This window comes from Panthera onca, chromosome C2 (genome assembly GCF_046562875.1).
Source record: "Panthera onca isolate mPanOnc1 chromosome C2, mPanOnc1 haplotype 2, whole genome shotgun sequence".
Lineage (NCBI taxonomy): Eukaryota > Metazoa > Chordata > Mammalia > Carnivora > Felidae > Panthera > Panthera onca.
In genome coordinates, this window is record NC_138347.1 from 76253968 (window position 1) to 76277784 (window position 23817).

General features: G+C 36.4%; 1 protein-coding gene across 3 annotated transcripts in view; it reads left to right on the forward strand.

Moving 5' to 3' along the window:
* Positions 1 to 23817, forward strand: part of FGF12 (fibroblast growth factor 12) — a 563179-nt gene that overhangs the window by 536063 nt on the left and 3299 nt on the right. For all 3 annotated transcript variants that reach the window (XM_078453132.2, XM_060639538.3, XM_060639537.3), the window contains one exon: positions 6724 to 6922. In XM_078453132.2, the coding sequence (XP_078309258.1) occupies positions 6724 to 6922 (199 nt within the window). The remainder of the gene's footprint in view (positions 1 to 6723; positions 6923 to 23817) is intronic.

Below are 23817 nucleotides of genomic sequence, written 5' to 3' on the forward strand. Positions count from 1 at the left end.
ACTCCCCATCAACCCTCAGTTTATTCTCAGTTTTTAAGAGTCTCTTATGTTTTGGCTCCCTCCCTTTCTAACCTCTTTTTTTTTCCCCTTCCTCTCCCCCATGATGTTCTGCTAAGTTTTTCAGGATCCACATAAGAGTGAAAGCGTATGGTATCTGTCTTTCTCTGTATGACTTATTTCACTTAGCATAACACTCTCCAGTTCCATCCACATTGCTACAAAAGGCCATATTTCATTCTTTCTCATTGCCATGTAGTATTCCATTGTGTGTATAAACCACAACTTTTGTATCCATTCATCAGTTGATGGACATTTAGGCTCTTTCCACAATTTGGCTATTGTTGAAAGTGCTGCTATAAACATTGGGGTACAAATGCCCCTATGCATCAGCACTCCTGTATCCCTTGGGTAAATTCCTAGCAGTGCTATTGCTGGGTCATAGGGTAGATCTATTTTTAATTTTTTGAGGAACCTTCACACTGTTTTCCAGAGTGGCTGTACCAGTTTGCATTCCCACCAACAGTGCAAGAGGGTTCCCGTTTCTCCATATCCTCTCCAGCATCTATAGTCTCCTTGTTCATTTTAGCCTATATGTGGAATTTTGAATAAACTTGTAGAAGCAGAAAGTATAATCATGGATACAGGGGCTAGGAAGAGAAATGGGGACATGTTGGTCAAGGGGTTCAAAATTTTAGTTATACAAGATGAATAAGTTCTGGAGAGCTAATGTACAACCATGTGACTCAAGTGAACAATATTGTTTTCTATAGTTGAAATTCAATAAAAATGCACATCTTAAGTGTCTTTACCAAATGTTTTAATATGATAATTATTGCCCCACTTTATTCATGGTAAAACAAAGATTTATCAGGGCGCCTGGGTAGCTCAGGCGGTTGAGCGTCCGACTTCGGATCAGGTCATGATCTCACAGTCCGTAAGTTCGACCCCCACGTCAGGCCCTGTGCTGACAGCTCGGAGCCTGGATCCTGCTTCTGATTCTGTGTCTCCCTCTCTCTCTGCGCCTCCCCCACTCATGCTCTGTCTCTCTCACTCTCAAAAATGAATAAATGTTACAAAAAATTAAAAAAAAACACAAAGATTTATCAAAATTAAGTGGTATGCCCAAGACCATACAACTAGAGAAACAGAGTCAATACTGTCATTCAATTCCGTTTTATCACACAGTCTTTTCTGTTTCCTTAGAATATTTTTCTTTAATTCAACAAGAATAAATTGAATGCTGAATATGCTGGGCTTCATAATAAGCATTGATGAGGAACATGGTTTTGGAGCAAAGCTCAGAATGTCTAGGATAGGAACAAGAAAAAACACAATACAAGAGGCAAAGTGCATTAAATACTACCAAAAAAAAAGCAATTCTATAAGAAACTAAATGAGGGAAAGTTCACAATTACCTATAATGACTGAGAAAAGCGTTTGTCATGGTTCAATTGGATAGAGAAATAGAACAACCTGAGGAAAGTACAATTTGAGGACAGGAAAGTATGGGCATGTCAAGGAATTTGGATATGATAAAAACACAATTGGCAATTATAGCCAACCATGAAAAAAATATAACATTTTAACCATCAAATATCCTCAGTTTCTGTCTCCTTGTTCCTCATGGTATTTATATATAAAGGAGGTGAGAGGGGCCATTCAAATGAAGGTGAGAGGGGCCAAGGCTGGCACAGTTATAGGCTGACCGAGGAGGAAAGGCCTCATCCTGGGCAATGGCAGATGCTAAGACTGGAGGGGAGAAGCCTGAATCTGTGTAGGATATCAATGCAGAGAGAAGAGTAAGGAAGAAATTCAGTATTGAAGAGGGATCAAGGTAGAGTATGAAACTATGAGATTGGGGATCAGAGAGAGAAATTGTATAGAGAATAGGTAAGAATCAAATGAAGTAGGGAGAGACTGAAAGGAATCCTGAACGGTTGGCCTGGGTTTAAGTGGTGTTCCAACATTCCTTGTCATCTGGATTGAAATGGGCAGGTATTCTTAATTTTCTAGGACAAGGCAAGAGTGAATAGGCATTTGGAATGTGAAATAGAATTGGTCACATAGTGGCTTGTACAATGCTAGAACAAAAACATCAGTTGTTTTTCGTTGCAAATTCTACTAAAAGAATGAGTGATCAAAAGTAATTTTGGGACCCTATCAAAGGTCATATTCATATTCCAGTGAAATCCAGGTCAGCTGAAGTTGAATACACTTAAGATTTGGAAAGATTTTTTTAACTTTTTTTGTTTGTTTGTTTTTGTAGGATTTGGAAAAGTTCTGTATAATAAATGTGGAAAATAAACATAAAAATAAAGCATTCCACATATCTATATACATGATGCACATGTGGAGATGTTTCTACTTCATCAACAAATATTTTTACAAGTCTTGCTATGTACCTACATTGAACTGATTGCTCAGGATAATAGATATGAACACAATTTATGAAATGCAATATGACTGTTTAATCTTTCAAAGATGGAAAAAATCCTCCTTTTTATACTTGTTCATTGCTCTGCTTTAATTAGATGCACTGGATTAAGGTAATCCAGGATTTTATCACCTTTAGCTCTGAAGTCTATTCGTCTCCACTACACATTAGATTTATTGTCGTTGTGAACCCACTTGCTTTTTAACCTCAGATCCTCTTCTGAATGTCTGTGACTGCCCGAGTGTTTGCTGAAAGCTTTAGCTAATGTTTTTAAAGTTTATTTGTTTATTTATTTTGAGAGAGACAGCAAGTGGGAGAGGGGAAGAGAGAGGGGGACAGAGGATCTGAAGCGGGCTCTGTGTTGACAGCAGAGAGCGTGAGGCAGGGCTTGAACTCACAAACTTTGAAATCATGACCTGAGCCAATGTTAGACACTTAACAGACGCCCCTAGATATTTTTTTTAAACAAGTATGTATGTGTAATTTGTTTTAGTATGGTGGAAGTAATATATGCAGAATAAAGCTTAACTTACAGCCTAGGGCCCTGGATGCTGCAGCAGATATAAACTTCTGTGACAAAAACACAGAATTAAGTGTCTAGTTACATGATTGATTGTATTTTTCTTGCTATAAATAAAAACTGAAGAAGAATAATGAGTTGGAATTTTTGTAAATTCTGAAAGCTTACAACATGCTTCCACATTCTTCGTCTTACTTTCCATAAAATAATTTATAGTTGCATATGTAAAATTCAAAGATTAATCACTTACCTAAAGTCTCACATCGAGTAGGTATGGATCCAGAAGCAAAATTCTGATTTTCTTATTCTAACTAGCTGGACATTTAATTTCTCATTACACAATTGGGGCACCTGGGTGGTTGGGTAAGTTAAGTGTCTGATTCTTGATTTTGGCTCAGATCATGATCTCACAGTTTGTTGGATGGGGCCCTGTATCAGGCTCTGCACTGAAAGTGTGGAACCTGCTTGGGATTCTCTCTCTGCCTCTCTCTGCCCCTCTCCCTCTCACACTCTCTGTCTCTCTGTCTCTCTCTCACTCTCTCAAAATAAATAAACTTAAAAAAAAACTAAAAGAATGATAATAGCAACTGTATTGTAAATTTTTAAATGTACAACTTCGTATTTATGTTGAAATTATATAGTGTAAAAGTTGCACTTAGAATGATTGTCCAAGTTTGCTCAGTGTTCTTGTTTCCCTCACTATTTCTAGAAGTGCCTACACTAAGCTTCTGACATTTTTTTTCCACCTGAAATGTTTTGCCCTAGCCAGATATTAGTTGCCTTATTTCTGAACTCTGACTCTGTAGCCTCCTTGGAATGACATTAAATGGGGTACTCCACTTGACTTTCCGTTTCTTTTTTTTAATGTTTATTTTTGAGAGAGAGAGATAGAGGGAGAGAGAGAGAGGGAGAGAGCACGAGAGGGGTAGGTGCAGAAAGAGAGATGCACACAGAATTTGAAGCAGGCTCCAGGCTCTGAGCTGTCAACATAGAGCCCGAAATCGGGCTCGAACTCTTGAACTGTGAGATCATGACCTGAGCCAAAGTCGGATGCTTAACCAACTGATCCACCCCGGCACCCCGACTTTTCACCTCTCATTCGGACCTGAGTGCTGTGTCTGGGATCCCCCTTCACCAGCTCAGAAGTTCAAGACCCAGTCCCTGCCTAATGCTATTCCTGGCTCATGTTCCTGCCCAATATCCTGGACTTTTACTGTTTCAAGAACAGACTTTAAACAATTACAAAACCAAACAGAAACCTCATAGTTCATCATTTACTCAATCAAACTGTTATTTTTAATCATGTATACAAGACAATGGAGTAATTATCTTTGATGGAAGTGGGTTTTATGAGGTTGTATGATGGCTAGTCTCAAATCAGCAGCCATCACTACTATCTAATCTAATATCAAGATATTTCCATCTCCCCCCAAAAAAGACAAAAACAAAACAAAAACAAACATACAAAATTCCTCTCTTCTCATTTACCTGACCCCCAGCTCTTGGCAACCAGTTATCTAATTTTTTTGTGTCTGGATTTGCCTATTCTGGATATTTGATATAAATAGAATCATACAATATATGGCCTGTTCTGTCAGCTTCTTCCACCTAGCATAATGTTTTTGAGGTTCATCCATATTGTCACATGAATCAGTACTCCACTCTTTTTTGTGGCTGAATAATATCCCATTGTATGGATGTACCACATCCTGTTTATCCATTCATTCATTGATAGATATTTGAGTTGCTTCCACATTATGCATAATGCTGCTGTGAAGATCTGTGTACCCGTTTCTGTGTAGACGTGAGTGTCCATCTCTCCTAGATATGTACCTACAAGTAGAATGGCTGGATCATATGGTGACTGCATGCTTAACTTTTTGGCAGACCTGCCAAACTGATTTCCGCAGCTGCTGCATTGTTTGCATCCCCACCAGCAGTAGATGAGGGCTGTAGTTTCCTCACATCCTCACCAGTACTTTTTATGATCCATCTTTTTTATTACAGCCATTGTAGCAGATGTGAAGTGGTCTTTAGTCTTTCGTTTCTCTGATTCTTAAGCCAGTACGTTTACTTAAAATTGAGAGTGTCCTATGGCATTATAGTGTTATTATCAATATAGTATAAATAGATATGCATATAAATATTATAAATATGTCAATAATATATATTATCTATCTATATTATGTATGTGTAGATTACACATATACACATACATAATGTTTACAACCACCTTTCCATTCCCCTTCCCATCTTTATAGTCTCACTTTTTTGCTCTGTAATTTTAGAACCACTTTAAATTAAGAAAGCGTCTTAACCATTGTCTTTTTTGTCACTGAAGGCCTTCACCAGCACCCATCGACATGTCATTGTAGTTTTCTGCAAAGGAAGCTAAGGGACTAGTCTGTATCACCTAGAAGGACATGATTTCACGCAGCTTTAGTCCCACATATTCCTCAGTCACTTAACTACAGGTGTAACTGCATGAAACCATTGGGGCCTTACACTTAAAGGGTTACAAGGAAGAGATTCTTCCAGCACATCACAAAGGCAGCAGGGATGATTGTGAATCTGTTTTGCATATAGGATTCTTATTTACATATAGCTAAAGAAGATGTTATCACAATTGTTTTTCTTCTGCTTATATTAGAAGGGGAGGAATTTCTTCTCTCCATGGAATATACTTTGTCCATTTGACATGTTAGGATTTGATTTTATTGTATTGGTTATAAAATTTCATTGTAAGTCACTAAACAAGACTCGGGCAGAAAAGGTGATTTTGAGAGGCAGCGATTCTAAAAGCAATAAATGTGAGTTCTGGCATTGGTGCAGTAATTTTTTTTTTGGTGTAACTCTGAATTAATCATATAACCTTTTGGCTATATCACTTACTAATGATGAAGTTGAAATAGAAGATATTTAAGATTCCATCTTGAATTCAACTTTTATTCTATGTTTCACTGAAGATCACACAGTGTGGTGGTAATATTTTTTTTCTACTGCTTATCTCTGGGTGTTTTGTTTTTATACCTGAAATTTCAACTACTAAATTTAAAAAATGTTACAGAGAAATGAAAGGGAAAGTTACTAACATTAAGCAAAGAGGTAGTGTACTGGTGATTTAATGCAACAAGTTTTGACTGCATAGTAACTTTGTGTACATATAAGGTGGTCCCTTCAGAAACATCTATGAGCCTGCGGGTGCTGTGGTTGTGTTTGATTTTGATTCCCAGAGATACATTTTATATGATAAGGATCACTAAAATGTGCAATAGTCATTCTCTTAAATTTATAAAAGATTTTACTGGCACCAGATCTGGGCACAGCTTTGAATGATGTTAGCCCAATGGGTGATTCAAACCTGAATAGTTGTCTTCTGTGAAGGAAAGTTTGTCTAGAAAGGAAATCTTGGGATGCCTGGGTGGCGTGGTTGGTTAAGTGTCTAACTCTTGATTTCAGCTCAGGTCATGATCTCAGGGTTGTGAGATCAAGCCCCACATCAGGCTCTGTGCTGACAGCACAAAGCCTGTTTGGGATTCTCTCTCTCAAAATAAATAAACTTTCTAAAAAATTTTTTTAAAAGAAAGGAAATCTTGCCTCTTGATTTTGTATGATGAATCTTTATAACCAAGTGCTATCAGAAATTATGTGCTATTGCCTCTGATTTGTTCTTAACAGAGAACCTATATTTCAGGTTCATTGCATTTAAGCATATGCTAGTTAACTTTTTAAATCCGTCCTCTCTTTTGTATCTCCTTTTCTTCTGCAGGATGTTTTCACTCCAGAATGCAAATTTAAAGAATCTGTATTTGAAAACTACTATGTGATTTATTCTTCTACACTGTATCGTCAGCAGGAATCAGGCCGAGCATGGTTTCTAGGACTCAATAAAGAAGGTCAAATTATGAAGGGAAACAGAGTGAAGAAAACCAAGCCTTCATCACATTTTGTACCAAAACCTATTGAAGGTATGAAATGAACTTCTTTTCTTTTTAGACCCTGATCTGTGTGTTGATGACAATTTGGTTCCTTATCCCTTGCTCAGTGTAGTTTGCTTGGAATGCAACAGATCCAAAGTTTCAGAAAACACAGTGGTACCTCTTCCTTAAAAAAAATCTGTTACAAATGCTTGGCATTTATTTTTAAAACTGCTTGACTATAGAAGCTAGAATATTCCTCCAAGTAGAAAAAAAATAGTGCTAGCTACCATTTGGCAGGTAATTTCCTTCTTTGGTGAACACAATGAATCTCAAGCTACATTCTTGAAAAACCAATCATGCTATGATAGTGCTGTAAAGTTTGCAAAAAGCCTTTAGAAATATGTTTGTATCCTAATCTATACATCTTTGTAAACAGATCTAAAAATATGATGTATTAATTTTTCTTTGTATTTTCTAAGGAAAGGAGTGTTCTATTTACTGTGATCGATAAATATTTACAGTATTCAATTTTATCCTTCTCAGTTGAGGCTATAACCTCCTTTCTCATGATCATTTAATATACTGTTCATTTATTTCAAATTGGTTCGTGGAATAAATAATTTCATGCTAGGTCACCATTTTTGGTGACTTGTTCCTTAGGTAAGATGAGACATACCATTGAGGTAAACACTTTTACTGAATTCAGCCAAGCTTTTTAATACAGCCTAAGAAAATAGCAGTGACCTAGACGTTTACCAATAACATTCCTTTCTAAAAGTCACATTATTAGTCATTAAAAGAATTAGTTCAGCCTTCTTGTCTGAGAAAATGAGGAAACTGAGGCAGTGCATTGCAATTCTGTAACTTAGCCAGGCTTTCAATGCCCTATCTACAAGATATGGTCAGGTCAAGCAGTGTAGGGTCACAATGTCTGCTGCATAGTACCTATGACTGTAACAGTCAATAAACATTTGTTCAATCGATACTGTGTTCAAAGCACTGGGGGAAAATGTCCCTGGTCCTGCTCAAAACTCTTCTCACACTTTGTACTTTTAACTACACAAAACAGAACTTTCCTTCTTATACTCCTTTTTCACTGTTTGGGGACACGTGTAGTTTTTTTGCCCTCCCCTCCCCACAAGATTCATCCCCTCATGTGCCTGAAAATGCCTATTAGTCTTCATAAAGAATGAATTCAAGAGTCACCACTTCTGTGAGAGCCTCTCTCCTGAAGTAAAATTAAATATTTTGTCACTTTATCATTGTACACAATTCTCTCCTTTAGAAATGACCACATTATATTAAATTCACCTGTTTGCCACACTGTCTCCTTTTATCCATGGTTAGACCATTTTTTGAATGCATAGAATATGTTTTATTTTTTCCCTCATATATCCTTGTTTCTTGTACAATATCTTGCATATCATAGAGAGATCTCCAATAATCTGTTGTTAATTGAGTCAGTGAACACAGGAATGAACAGAAGAATAGGTAAGTATAAAGACAAAGAAGAACTATATGCTCCAGATAACCTTCTAATTCTTAGAGATATGGAATATGTTTACTAATTGTAATAGTGTAATGTAAAAAGTGATGTATTACATGTTGCCAGAAATGATATTGGGATTAGGAAAAAGAGCTGTCACTTCCACCAAAAAAAAAAAAGATACTGAAAAGCTGATTACTTAAATGAACTTCAAGGCTGGCCAGGTTCAGACCATTAGATGAGAGGTAGAGATCAGGCAGACAAAAACACTTCAGGTTCAGCATGAGTGAACTATGAAAGGTTTTGTATCATTTTTTTTAATTGGAGTATAATCATACATGTTGTATTCATTTAAGGTGTACAATATAATGATTCAACAATTCTATTAATTTCTCAGAGTTCATTAGGATAAATGTACTCTTAATCCCCTTTATATATTTCGCCTGTTCCCCTACTCACCTTCCCGTGTTACATCATTTTTATTTGTACATTTAAATTGATTTTTTTTTGTTATAGGAACACATGAGCACATGCTCATTAACAATTTTCAGAAAAACCAGGAAACTGTAAAGCAAAGGAAAAAATCTACGTGTTTTATTTATTCCTTTTATGGATAATGCTTTTCATACTGACCCCCCAAAAAAGAAAAAAAACCCCACACCTATTACATGCCCTACTAATCATGACTGCTATCTGCACTTTGGCTGCTCAAGCTTCTTGAGACTGTATGATGATGTACACATTTCTAAGAGTAATGTATACAATGACCACATTTCTAGTCCCAGAGATGCCTAAATTCTATATGTATTGCTTCATTTCAGTACAGATATAGGAAGAGACAACTAGACATTCCTGTTCACCTTAGAATTAGATTTGGCTGTGTACAATGCAAAACGCATGGTAAGAGCAGTTTAATCATCCAGAGTTTTATTGTCATAAACCAAATCAAGAAACCTGCTGTCCAGGGCCAGTTCTGTGGCTTCCCAATTGTTAGGGACCTCAGCTATGTCCAGCTCTGAGCACCACCTTCCTTAGGATGTTGCACAGTTATGCCCTGCACCGTCAACACGACCGTGCAATGGGCCTGGATCTACTCTTATACCCATGATCCAACCAGCATATGCATTCTAATCAGAGGGAAGGAGAAGGATGTAAAAGGCAGAGGCATTACCCTGTGCCAGTGTTCTCTTCAGCAAGGTCCCCATTAGCTGCCATGTGATACCTACCTCCCACACACCACAGCTCAGTCAGGTTGTCATACTTAAGTGCAAACAAGCTAAGAATACTATATCTTCTGGATGGCTACATACCAAATAAATATTCTGTTATTTTGAGAGAATACCAGAAGGGGATTGGGACAGTTAGAGTCTCTGTTTCAGCCTGCCATCATCTTAACTTGAGAATAACCCTGATTTCCTAATTTTCTTATTGAGAGATTTTGGTTGTTTTCTTTTTATTTTTCTTATTTGTGGATATTTTAGAATGATCTTCATTTTGTTCTGAGAAAAAAAAATAAAGTCCGTTTTAAATCAGATTCACTAATACTTGGATTTGCTTCCAAGGCTCTTGGTCCCTTTTGATCGTGGGAATGAAAACCTAGGTGTGAAGTATATGGAAGATAATGAGAATCACTTCCAAAGATGGAAACAAGAATGTAATTTCTTTCAGCACAAAGACCTTTTAATTCCCTACAAATGTCTTTGCCTTTTGTCTTAGAAAGCAAGGTCCACTTTTTTGAACAGATTAGCTAACTGTTCTATAAATGCTTACTTTGTACAGGTATTGTGCTAAACATTTCTCAGTTATTGCCTCTTTTATTTTTCATTCCATTTCCATGAAGTGGATTCTAATATCATCCCCATTTTACAAATGTGGAAAATGAAGCACAGAAACATTAAGTAATTTGTCCCATATTGAGTGGCTTGTAAGTGACAGAGGCAGAGTCCAAGCCAAGGCATTCTTTTTTTTTTTTTTTTTTTTTTTTAATTTTTTTTTTTTCAACGTTTATTTTATTTTTGGGGACAGAGAGAGACAGAGCATGAACGGGGGAGGGACAGAGAGAGAGGGAGACACAGAATCGGAAACAGGCTCCAGGCTCTGAGCCATCAGCCCAGAGCCTGACGCGGGGCTCGAACTCACGGACCGTGAGATCGTGACCTGGCTGAAGTCGGACGCTTAACCGACTGCGCCACCCAGGCGCCCCAAAGCCAAGGCATTCTGACTCCAGCAAGCAAGCGCTACATCTCTGTGAAGATGGATGAAATTGCTTACAGTCTGAAGTCTGAAATGGAACCTCAGCATAGCATAAGACCCTGGCAAATGCTTTTGGATAAATGTATTCCATTCGCTTCTCTCCTTTTTTAATCGAGAATATACTTGCTACTTAGAAATAAAAGCCTTTTCAGATTCATGGAGCTCTTCATGTTCTAAATATTGTTGACAGACACATGAAATTGATCAGTTCTCCCATACCTAGTTTGGTTTTTATTTTAAATTGTAGTTATTTATTTTGAGAGAGTGAGACAGAGAAAAAGCAAGCGGGGGAGGGGCAGAGAGGAGGAGAGACAGAATCCCAAGCAGGCTCTGAGCTGTCAGCACAGAGCTGGACACAGAGCTGGAACTCACAAACTGAGATCATGACCTGAGCCGAGATCAAGAGTGGGATGCGTAATTGACCAAGCCACACAGGTGCCACCCATACCTCGTTTGTAATTTGATACCATTGTTACGATGCAAAAATAACGCTTTCCCAATGATTCTTCATGCAGCTGTGCTTTATAATATCAAATGATATAATTATGTAATAACCATTATTATCAAAGATATGTACAATGGAGGTTTTGTTAGGCATCAAGAACTGTGCAGTGAGAACTTCTTTCTCCTCACTAGGATCCCCAAACTGTTCATGCCACCACTTTATTACTATGATTACTAGTCTTACTGCATCTATGTGCAATTTATCGTTTGCTAGGCAGGTTGTATATGTTACATTCATTAAACCTCACAACAGCTTTATGTTATTACCCTCATTTTATAGATGAAGAAACTAATATTTCAATAACGAAGTTAGTGAGCCCTGTCCAATCACAGGGCTAGATAAATACAGAACTGAGACTGCAGTCTAGGAAGCCCACTGTCAAAACCTATACATCTATTCCCTGTACTCTACTGCCCTTTAATCTGAAGTAAGCCTATGGATATGCTAATACTTAGAAAAGTCAGTGATAGCAAAGCAGAAATGTTATACCATGGCACAGCTTGAACAGTAAGCTAGCTCCAAACCATGCAAAATGGAGAAAGGTATACATGATATGATGAGATAAACTCGTATCAGTAGATAATCAGATAGGATAGTTATGGGAATGCCATGCTAAAACTAGGCAAGAAAGAATTGATAATACATTTTTTTTTTTTTTTTTTTGCTTAATTTTAACAGGCTCCATTTCCTACTCTGCAAAAGAAAAATTTGGAGCAGCTGATTCCTAAAGTTCTTTGACAATGACATTCTGTGAAGTCTTTATAAGACCTTAATTGTAAACCCATGTTCCTTCATGGAACCTAGCTTAGGACTTATAAACAAAATGATTCTAAACACATTTCCTTTATTGAATTATTGAATGAAAAAAGTACAATTTTATGAGCTATTTCCATGATGGATGATTTGTGATTTTGTTTTATTTTTTGTTTTTTGTTTTTTGGGGTTTTTTTGGAAGCAGTAGGATGAAAAACATTCTAAGCCGTAACTCATTGTAAAGAAAGTCTTCGGTAAATTCTTCCATACATCGGTTATAAAGCACATAACTAGAAGACACTTTCAGAAAAGGAAGAAAATGACGGCTTCATAAGAGGCTGTCCATATTGATGGCTAACCAGAAAGGTTGTTAGTTATTTTTAGTTTTTAAAGGAATTTTTGTAAACCTGTAAACCTACCACTGTATGGTTACCAACAGAGTCCAGTACTACGGACTGTAAATGTCCTTTTAGGAAGGGAATTGGCCACTGATAGAGGAAAAGTCAGAGGAGGTTTGTTTTGTTTTTCAAATAGCTCTGTCTTTTCCCCACGTCCTGATGATGATATCATTTTGAATGTCATGATTCCCAAAATTAAACTCTGCCAGTCCCAGGATCTTTAAATCCCACACTGATTACATGATAATAATTACCCACCAGCCCCTTTCCCATCATGGCCTCACTCTCCACCCTTCGTTTACAACACAGGCGGTGTTAATGAAGGGTTGCAAGGGTGTCTGTTCAGACAGATGGATGGACTTGATATTTAAACCCATTATATGTACACTTGCACGTCAACCTTTACTTTACGTGGGTCCCCTCCCCTGGAATTTAAGACAACAGCATAGGCTTCATGATTCCCAATTTTGCCCTTTCAGAGCATTGTTCACACAACAGATAAGTAACTCCCCCAGATTTAAATTGTCTTGGTGGTAACCTCCCCCTTTAGCTTTAGATACAGCAGCCAAATACTCATTGACAAAGAACAGGATACAATCTCCTCCTTTTCTCCTCCCTCCTCCAAGAAGCTCATTACTCAGCTCCTGCAGGTGGTTGGCATTCAGAATCTAGTTCCTTCCTCCTGAAAACAATGTGTACATTTCCAAAGGTTTAAGCTTCATGAACTTAATCCTGGAGAGAGAAATATGTTTCTAAAGTAAAATTAGTAAATATCAACTGAGAATCATTGCTCAGAAATATTAAACTGGAAATAAAGGAACATTTGCTGATTTCCACCAATGTATTTTCAAGTGGGGAGACAAGACTAACATACACACACACAGGTAAAATTATCCATTTTTCCTGTTATAACTGTTGACTTAAGCTAATAGAACCTGATTTAAGTGCCAGGAGTATAATGTAGACCAGTGTTTCCCAAACATGAGTATCTGAACCATCTGAAGTGTTCAAAAAGCTATAAATTCTCAGGCCAAGTCTCCAGAGTTGTTCTGATTTTATTGTCCAAGTGATTATGATGGCAACCAGAATCAAGACTTAGTGTCCTAAACTGAATTTGGTGATTCGAGGCTTATTTGGATTAAATCGAGATGTCCATAGGCAATTATTTAAATTTATTCAAATTATTGTGATCAGTATATTGGACTAACATAGAGCAAACTGTCACTCTGACACCATGGAATTAAATATATCAAACATGTCACATTTTGCCATTTCCTACTGCTATTAAGATGGCTGTATTTTAGTGCTGAGTTAAATTAGTATACAGAGTAAGTTAGAGGTAACACCAATTATCGCACTATGTCAACACTGAGAAAAAAATAACCTAGTAGAAATCAATTAATCAAGAATAAATGTCTAATTCTTCTGATCAAAATTTTGCCAATGATTTTCTAAGAAATTTTGAGAAAATGATTTGCCCTCTTAAACCTCAGTGATCTCTGAAGATGAAGTTGATTATAAATGCCATCTGTTTCATAGGAATAATATGAAGATTAGACATTGTAAGAAAGCTGGATATCCCAAATCGGTCAGATCAATGCAAAGTGTCCTTTTCATTTTCTCTCAGAAACTGGACATAGTGTTATTGGGCTATGTACTGGATAAATGCTGTGAGATGCGGTATTCATAAAGGGATTAGAGACAGTGAAAGTTGAAATTTGGAGGGAAAATAATCTCTTCAAGAACTCTATAATGGGGTACCAAAGAACTGAACAAATCAGGGGTCCTAATGCTTTAGACCTCTAATTGGGAGAATACTAATAGCAAAATGATTTTGACATTTTTATTTCAATTGCCTGGAAAGAAAACTGTTGTGTTTTCCAAAATCCTCTTTTAGACCCAACCATACTAAAAGACAAAGAAAGATGGAGGAGGAAAGGGTACCGCTGATACCCCTGATTGTTTTAATTATAGCAAAGACAATAGCTGTAATTTCTCTCTCCTCTCTCTCTCTCTCTCTCTCCCTCCACCTTTTGAGTTTTGGATCCCTGCCAGCCTGTGACACCTTCTTCCCCCAAACCAGTATAACTCCTTCAAAGCAGCATTTTCCTGGCTTTGAATTTAGTCTTTAATAAAACCCTCCTGCCTCTCCCTGACACATTCTTCTTCCATATCTCTGTCTCTCCTGCACACAAATGTTGCTTCTGATCTCTTTACACATGAAGATATAGATCTTTGTGTTCACAATGTCTCTTAAGTCTTTATAATAAATATTTACAGTGTGCTGGGTGAGTTCCTTTGGCAATACATTGCTTCTGAACCAGCGCTTAGAATTCTTCTCCAGTTCCAAAGGGATCCCATGTGACATTAATTAAGGTGTGAAATTGCTTCATGTTAATTGCTCACACCCTTCCATGATCTGCTATTAAGACAATTAAATATCTTTAATGGTACATTAACTGACAGAGCAATCTAACCTTTCCACTTCTTAGAAATTACAGAGGGCCAAGGAAAATTCAATTAAATTGGTAGTAATAAGAAGATTAGTCATATTTCATCCTTCTTTGATAGAAACTGATGTAGGATGGGGGTTCTTTATAGAGTGTCATTTGTGAACTTTATCAGAAACTGGAGTTGTATTGCTTCCATTTGGAAATAATTTGTCAGCAACTACAATTGCCTTCCACACAGGTTTTCCAATCTCCCTTATAGAACCATACTGACCCTCAAAGATTTCCACCTAGTTCTCTCCATAATTACAACAACTCTCACTTTCTAAATAATTGTCAGGAATCCAGCAGTAATATAAGTAATAATTAGTAGCAGCTGTACTGCCTTATATGCCATTTGTGTGGCTCGTTGTTATTTTCAGCACAAATGATCGATCGTGTATTGATCAATTGAGTATCAATTGATAGTCACTAACACTTTGAGAGTATGAAGATTAAGATTATCATCCCAATTTTAAACATGAGGAAACTGAGTTTAAAAGAGGTTAACTAGCTCACCCAGGTTCGTATAGTTAGAAAGAGGCAAAACTATGACCACAGCTGTTATCTATCAAAGACTGCCAGAGGATCCCATAAGCTGCTGGAGGCTTGACCAATGGGTATATAACATACAGGCAACAGTGACTTGGCAAGTGATTTCAGTGGTGTAGGAGAATAAGCCTAATTAGAGTGGATTCAAGTTATCACAGGAGGTAAAGAAAAGAAGAAAGTAATATTAAGTCACACTTTGGAGGAGCTCTGCTGTAAAAAAGGAGCAGAGAAATAGGAAGCAGTAGCTGAAGAGAAATATGCGAGTTACAGTGGGGTTTATTGGCTTGTTTGCTTAGAGCTATTACACCATATTTATAGATTGATGGGAACATGTGGGGAGAAGTGACTTTGGGCATTAGAGGAGAGATGGTCACTGAATTATACTGACCAAAGAGAGTGGGCTCCAGCATGGAAGTGGCAAGTGGAGGGCCAACTTTAGACAGGTGCAGAGAAGGTTCAAGCTCTGTAACAAGCAGGGAGCCAGAACACGTGTGAGCAGATATATGCAGGTGGGTTGTTTTCATGGTGGAAATACAAACACTTCCTTTTCTTTCTACGTGAAATGCAAAACAAGGTGGTTTACTGATAAAAAAGGAGGAAGGAAGGGAAACGTGAAGGAGAGAGAGGGAGAGGAAGGAGAGAGAAAGTCAAGAAAAGAAAGAAGACAGGCCTATTGCCTGAGTCTGAGGAGAGTTTGAGGAGTTAAGTGAAGGCATGTAATATCACGTGGGAAGAATGGGAGAGGAAATTGGCAAGAGAAATGCGGTAGGGTTCCAGGAAGTGCTGAGCACCCCCATGAGGACTGGGATCAAGATCTTGACTTGAGACCGGTCAAGAAAGATTTATGTGTTTGTTTTTTCTCAGACATATTAAACTATCTGACTGTAAGCTTAAAGCAGGAACCCTAGAGCTAATCACACACGAGTTTTAATGCTGATTCTGCCCTATAGTGTCCTGCAATACTTCCAGCAAACTACCCTTTCTGTTCTCTAGTTTCCTCAGTTGCAAAGCTAACCAATGAAAGTATCTCTCTTTTGGGTGTTTAAAAATAATCATAGTGTATATAAGGTGCAGATATATATTAAGTATATCTTATACTTAATATTATACTTATAATATTAAGATATAATATTAAGTATATCTTAATATTATATTAAGATATAATATTAAGTATATCTTAATATAATATTAAGATATAATATTAAGTATATACTTAATATTATATTAAGATATAATATTAAGTACTCAATTAATATTAGCTATGGTTGTGAGGACACTGCTTAGGAGGAGAGGACCCACTGGATGGTAACTGCATCTGGTTTATTACAGTTGTCTGATTTATAAATAACGGCCACTTTTGAGATTCCACTTTTTTCATACTTTTAAGAAAGGCATTATTTTGGTTTGTTTCCCAAGAAAAGTTTGTAACTGATATAAATGTGACTCTTGAATGTTAAAAATTACAAACAGGGAATCTGAGCTAGTAAAGTGGCAAAGAACGCTTGCATATTTCTGATAACTGCATTTGCAACAAAGGTACCCATGAAAAGAATATAATAGAAGAATAGTAATTGGAAACCATGTCCTGGAAATCCTGTACCTAATCTTATAAAGAGGAGATGTGTTTTATTTTTTACAAGATTTCAATGCTCAGTGATATATATTAGATCTCTCTCCTTTCTAACAGTATAATCTTGCATTTAAAAGTAAAGCAAAAAAGAAATTAATAAAACAAATACTATGTAGTATTCTAAAGTTGGTAGCTTATGGTCTTGTTATGACCAAGTTTAGCATCTTATTTATGATAGCAGGACTGCATGGCTTTCTAGAGGAATATAGCCAGTGCATCTCAGGTGGCTGTCAAAATGACAGACTTCACCAGGCCAAGTCACAACGTGACATCATACAGGTGTGATCTGTTCACATTAATAAATTGAACTGGGAATTTCTAGTGATTTCTGTGTCTTAAAGTAATGCATAATATGGGCTCTGCTATTAGAAACTTTGTGTGTTCTCGTGTCTGCACATGAGGAAGAATATTCTCTCACCAAATCCCTCTACCTCATTTTTACTCTGAAAGCTACAGTGAATCCTTCTGCTTCAGTGTACTGTGGATCAAGAAAAGTCAAAACATGAGTAAAAGGAGACACCCAAAAGACGGAGAAGAGAAGGGAGAAGGGTGGTGGGGAGGAGAAGAAAAGAAAAAAATCGAAACATATATCAAAATGGAGGGAAAAGAGAAAGAAAACTGAAATGAAGAAAGAGTGTTACAGAATGAAATAGATATGCTTCCCTTTTCAGAACATTATCTCCTTTTACCATTTATCCAAAACTATTATGATACCACATGTGTTAGAGGAATAATGATATGTATCTCAAAAACATCCTGTGGGATAAAAAAAGAGCAAGTATTCTTTTTTATCCTGCTTTAAAGAAGAAAGAGGGCATGGAATGTGATCAAGAACCAACCAGAAGTGCCAGGTGAAACAGAAGCAGTGTTGTTAATCAGGCATTGTATCATCAGGCACTGAACATTCTTGATAGCTGGATATTGAGACTCTGTTGAAAAAATAGTATAAAGTGAAATCAGAAGGAAACACAGTTGGAAATCAGTTCCATGCCAAATGGTAGCCATTAAATCATACCCACTGAAAATAAACTCTGTATCACAAGTGTAGTCCACAGAGTCTTGGATGACACATGGGTAGATAATAACATCTCAAGTTGCCTAAATCAGAGAACTTGTGTCCAATGGTTAAATGGGCATTGGCACTGAATCTGAGTTTCTGAGAACTGTGATTGGGGAGCTGGGAAAACAAGAAATACAGGGAGTTGGATTTTTTGTTTGTTTGTTTCACTTTATTCCCAGGCTGGAAATTATTCCTCACCAAGAGTAGCTGAAGTGGGCCAAATGCATACAACAGAGGGCACCAGAAGAATCTATTCAAGAACAAAGAGGTTTTTAAAACATTGTAGAGCTTCCTAAAGCAAGATAAATCTATTTCTAATGAAATAATAGCTTATTGTAATAGAAAGTGATGGAAAAGCACTCCCCCGTAAATATCATTGTACTTTGAAATAATGCAAATTAAGAGATCAGAGGTCATTTCAATTACTAATAATGACCTGATTATCAGGAAGAGAAAAACTTAATCTTACATAATTGCAGGGATTATTTAGGAAGACAATTCTGCAGCTGCAGAAAGAACTATTTGAAAATCAGAACCTAGGTGGTTTCCTAGACATGCTTCTTAAATATTTCCCATAATAGAGGCACCTGGATGGCTCAGTTGAGCGTCCAACTCTTGGTTTCAGCTCAGGTCATGATCTCATGGTTCATGAGTTCAAGCTCCATGTCGGGCTCTGTGCTGACAGCGTGGAGTCTGCTTGGGATTCTCTCTCTCCCTCTCTCTTGGCCCCTCCCCTACCCCCCCCCCCCAAAAAAAAAAAACCAAAAAACCTAAAACACATTTTTTAATAAAAAAGATAAAGATTCTCCACAATTTCTTAGGAGTATATGTTTGGAAATCAATACCAGAACTCCAAATTCTAGTACTAGTAGCTATATAAAATTATTTTTTTATTGTAAAGTATATGTGATGCTCATATATGGGGTTAGTAACTCTTGATTTGTTATTTTTTGTTTGGTTAGTCTTCTTAAGTGCTACATTAAATTCCCCACAAAACAAAAGGATAACCCTTCTTAACATGTTAGCTTGACCAAGTGAACCCCACCTTTCAATTGCAGTCAAAATTATGGTACTTGGAGTATATCAGATATTGTGCATGTTAGATAAGCAGCAGGTCTCACATGTAATGGTGCCTCAGCTAGGTTTATTTCTAAGAACTTAACAATTGTGTTTGCAAGATAGCAGAACTCATGAAAGTTTCAGATGCTGCCAACCATTTCTTATAGAATCTGTGCAGTAAGATTCAGTTTGATTGATTCTTTCTGACTAATCTGACAGGCTGTATTTAGGCCATATAAACATAGTTAGACATTTTTCCAGATAATGAGATTGAATAAATAGATTTTTCCCTATAAACTCCTGTATTTGATGGACATATTTTTTAACTCTTCATTCACTATCAAATTGAAGCTGACAGATATCAGGATAGTGGTTTAAATCTAGCGTGGAATTCCATAATTCTGACACAAGTTAACCCTGCCAGGTTTAACCCTCCTACTTCTCTATCTTACCCCATTCTTCAACCAGTCACTTTTTCTTACATTACCTGCACTTCATTTCCTCACTCTTCTTCAGTAACCTGGCCATATCTCTAACTCCTCTGCATCAAGGCTAAATCAACATCAGATAGCTATTGTGATGTCCTAATTTCCATTCAACTCTCTACCCTGGCTCTGAACAGCCTGTGATTTGTGTGCATGTCTGTGCTCTCCTTCTTCACCCTGAGCTCCATGAGGGCAGGAATCAAGAGGTCATTTCTTGCAGTTGCCAAGGAATTTAGCAGAGCTCCCAGCACAAATTAAATGTGCACCCGTTTATAGAATAAATGAGCAAATCAATGCTTGAACAAATGCATCTTTAGATATTTGTTCACAAAAGAGTAACTGGAATTGGAGGAGGGAAAAGAAAATGAAAAATCCATATTGAATGAAAGTGATACAACATTAGTTAAGCCAAGTTCATCCTACCAAAGGCATCCAAGATACTCTGCCTCTACCAAGTCTACATATGAATCTCGGGTCCAGTCGGGTCAGAAAATATTCTCCACTGTCCTCCTGTTGATCAGTAATTTAGAGCGTTAGCTCCAGTCAGGACACCTGTAGAGAACAACAAACTCTTCTAAGATAGAAATGTCTATCAGAAATATCATATGAACTACATGGGTAATTTAAATTATCTGGTATTCACATTTGAAAAATAAAAACAAGCATGTGATGTAAATTTTAATAGTATATTCAACCCAAAATATCCAAGATATCATGTACTCAGTATGTAATCACTTTAAGACATTACTACTGAGATAGTTATTCTTTTTGTGTGGTCTTTAAATTCGGTGTTTGTTTTATACTTGCAGCACATCTGAATTGGGAATAACCACATTTAATGCTGAGTGACCACATATACCAAATGGATAGTATATTAGGCAGTGCAGTTCTAGGGTATTCTCATCAGATTTTCCTCTTACCAACTCTATAACCCCTCAGTTATATCTCAATTGTCTCTGTCTTGCTGTGCTTCTAAGACTAATACTTTTGACTATTAGGGAATTGTTGACTCTTCCTATGCAAATAGAACATTTCTGGCTTTAATAGTCATCTCTTTGTGTATAGCTTACACTCGTTATTTGTGTGTGTGTGTGTGTGTGTGTGTGTGTGTGATTTTTTTAAGTGTGTGTAATTATTAATTGTGTTAAATAGACACAACATAAAATTTACCATTTTAGCCAAAGTAAGTGTACATTTCAGAGCCATTAAGTAATTCACATTGTACTTGTACACGTTACCATTCTCCCTTCCCCCAGCTCCAGGAAACCACTATTCTCCTTCCTGTCTCTATGACTACTTTAGATATCCTATGTTAATGGAATCATAAAATATTTGTCCTTTTGTGTCTAGTTTACTTCACTTAGCATAATGTCCTCAAGATTCATCCACTCTTGTGTCAGAATTTCTTTCCTTTTTAAGGTTAAACAATATTGTATGGTATGTATGTACTACATTTTGTTTATCATTCATCCATTGATAGATATTTTGGTTACTCCTGCCTTTTTACTATTGTAAATAATACTACTCTGAACTCAGTGTGCAAATACCTGTTCACATCCCTGTTTTCATTTATTTTGGGTATATTGAGAGGTGGGATTTCTGGATCATATGATAACTCTATGTTTAATTTTTTGAGGAATCATCATATCATTTTCCATAGTGGCTGTACATTTTACATCTCTACCAGAAATGTACAGTGTTTTCAGTTTCTTCACATACTCACCAACACTGGTTATTTTGTTTTTGTCTTCATTTTTGATAATAGCCATCCTATTACATAGGATTCATCCTATAGTGGCATTTGTTTTCATTAACCTTTTTTGGATGACATTAAGAATATTTAGTAGAGGTAAGGCCAACTTGGATCTCAATTAATATATGAATATAATTTAAACGTTGTCTGATATAAGATAATCTTTTGTTGCATTTTTTGATGAATTGCTCTCCTGCTTTTGTTAAGAACTCTTGATTAGGATTTTGAAGCCTTACATTCTCATCCTGGCTTTGCTGCTACCCACCATCTGACTTTAGGAAAGTTGCTTAGTTTCCTTTATATTTAAAAACGTGGATAAGAATTTCTCACTTTATTCATAAGGTTAATATGATTATCAAATGAGTTAGTCAATTTAAAATGTCTTTGAGAAATCTTGCATAATAGATTCATTTAAGGGATTAAAAGTTTATTTACGAGATTATCATTGTGGTTACGTTGTACATCAATGTGATGGGTTTTACATTTTGCACATCTAATGCACTTTATAGAACAGTTATACCTTCTGTTCTCTTCTTGTACTCTGTGTCATCTTTTAATTGTGTGCCATTTAGAATAGTACAGTTATGGAGTGTTGATACAACTACCCAAGGGAGCTATATTACTGGGGAGAAATGTTTTGTCCTTTCTTTGCTTTCTAATTGGATCGTGTTCTTTTAACTACATTTTCATTCAAAATTTGATTGAGATTGTACCCCTTGATTTGTCAGCTTCTTGAGTTAGACAGTATTACAGACATCCCAGAGTCTATCAATAATAATGAAAATGAAAGCCCAAGAAACTAATCTTGTTTGACAAAGTTTTTGCTCTCTTTGTTTATACATGCATGTAATTCCTTGATTGACTCAAGTTTGTTTTCTTTAAAGAAACAATTCTTTCTTTAAACAGAAATACAGAAATTCAAATATTTATTTGACTTACTGAAGGGGGATTTTCAGCAAACTGAGAAACCCACTATTTACTCTTCATTTTCCAACTAAGATATATGGACTAGTTTTTTCAAAACCCAGAATTTTTTTTTTCCATTTGATGAAAATACTGGAAAGTTAGTGAGTAGGCCTGGAAGAAGAGCAACTTACATGCTCTGCTATGGTACTAATGAGTTTTGTTCTTTTTGAAACACTGAAAATTTTCAGATGCCAATTTTAAAAAACCTCTTTAAGGACTTGATACCAGGATGGCCAGCAGGGTTTAGTTATTGGGAAAGTTGTCTACAGTGGTAATTGTAATGGCAACATTTCACATTGTCATAACTGAAGTATTTTATGTATTAGTGAGAAATAGCAAAAAAAGAAAAGAAAAAGAAAAAGAAAGCAAAAGAAAAAGCAAAAGAAAAGATAAAAAGTAAAAACAAATGCCCTGGGAAATCTAGAACATAAGAACATAAGGAAACTAAAAACTAAGTAGTAAAATAAGAAATTTAGCTATAAAATTATTTTTAAAAATGTATTCTTTTTTAAATCAGAAGTAACATCCTTCATGTACCTCTAAGTTGGGAGTTTAAGAAATTTGCAGGTCAGAGACACCTGGGCGGCTCAGTTGGTTAAGTGTCTGACTTGGGCTCAGGTCATGATCTCACGGTTTGTGGGTTTGAGCCCCGTGTCTGGCTGTGCTGACAGCTCAGAGCCTGGAGACTGCTTCAGATTCTGTATCTCCCTCTTTCTCTACCCCTCCCCCTCTCACACTCTGTCTCTCTCTCTCTCAAAAATAAATAAACATTAAAAATTTTTTTAAAGAAATAAATTTGCAGGTCAAAATATATTGATTATGTATATTTTTTAAAAGATAATTTTTGTCATTCTTTGAGACTCTGATTTAGCAGCTTGTAGTCAGTCCTGGGGATGTATTGGTTTTTATAGTTGACTCACTGGCAAAGTAGGAAAAGCTGTGTTTATGGCATCATATGAATAGCTTTCTGATGGAATCACTTTATTACTTCTGAGTTCCCTGTGCACTTACTTCCCTGTGCAAATATCTATATTTGCATATATAAATGTATGCTTTAATTTTGGAGATTTTAACACTTTCTCTGTAACAGAAATATAGGTAAGAGACATTAGACTTGAGGAATTACAAGATTTCAACAGGATCTTCCACATGGATCTTCTGTCTTTTGGAAAAGAAAGTAGAAACTTAAATTATCTAATGGCATCATCTGAAAATTACAGAATTATTTCTGAATTCATTTACTCTGTGCAACTTTGCTACGTAAGCCAGAGGTCTTTTGGGATGTTGGAGAAGCCATTTAGTACAATAATTGAAATACTTTAAAATCTCATTTAAAATATGTATGTAAAAAATATATATATGTAATAATTTTGCATGATATATTTAGCAAAAATAGTTTATATATCCCTTTTGTACTACCTGAAGTGAGGTTCAGTTTGCCAAGATCAGCATCATCTGGGAGCTTATTAAAAATGTAGAGGGGCACCTGGGTGGCTCAGTCAGTTAAGCGTCTGACTCTTGGTTACGGCTCGGGTCATACCTCATGGTTCTCTG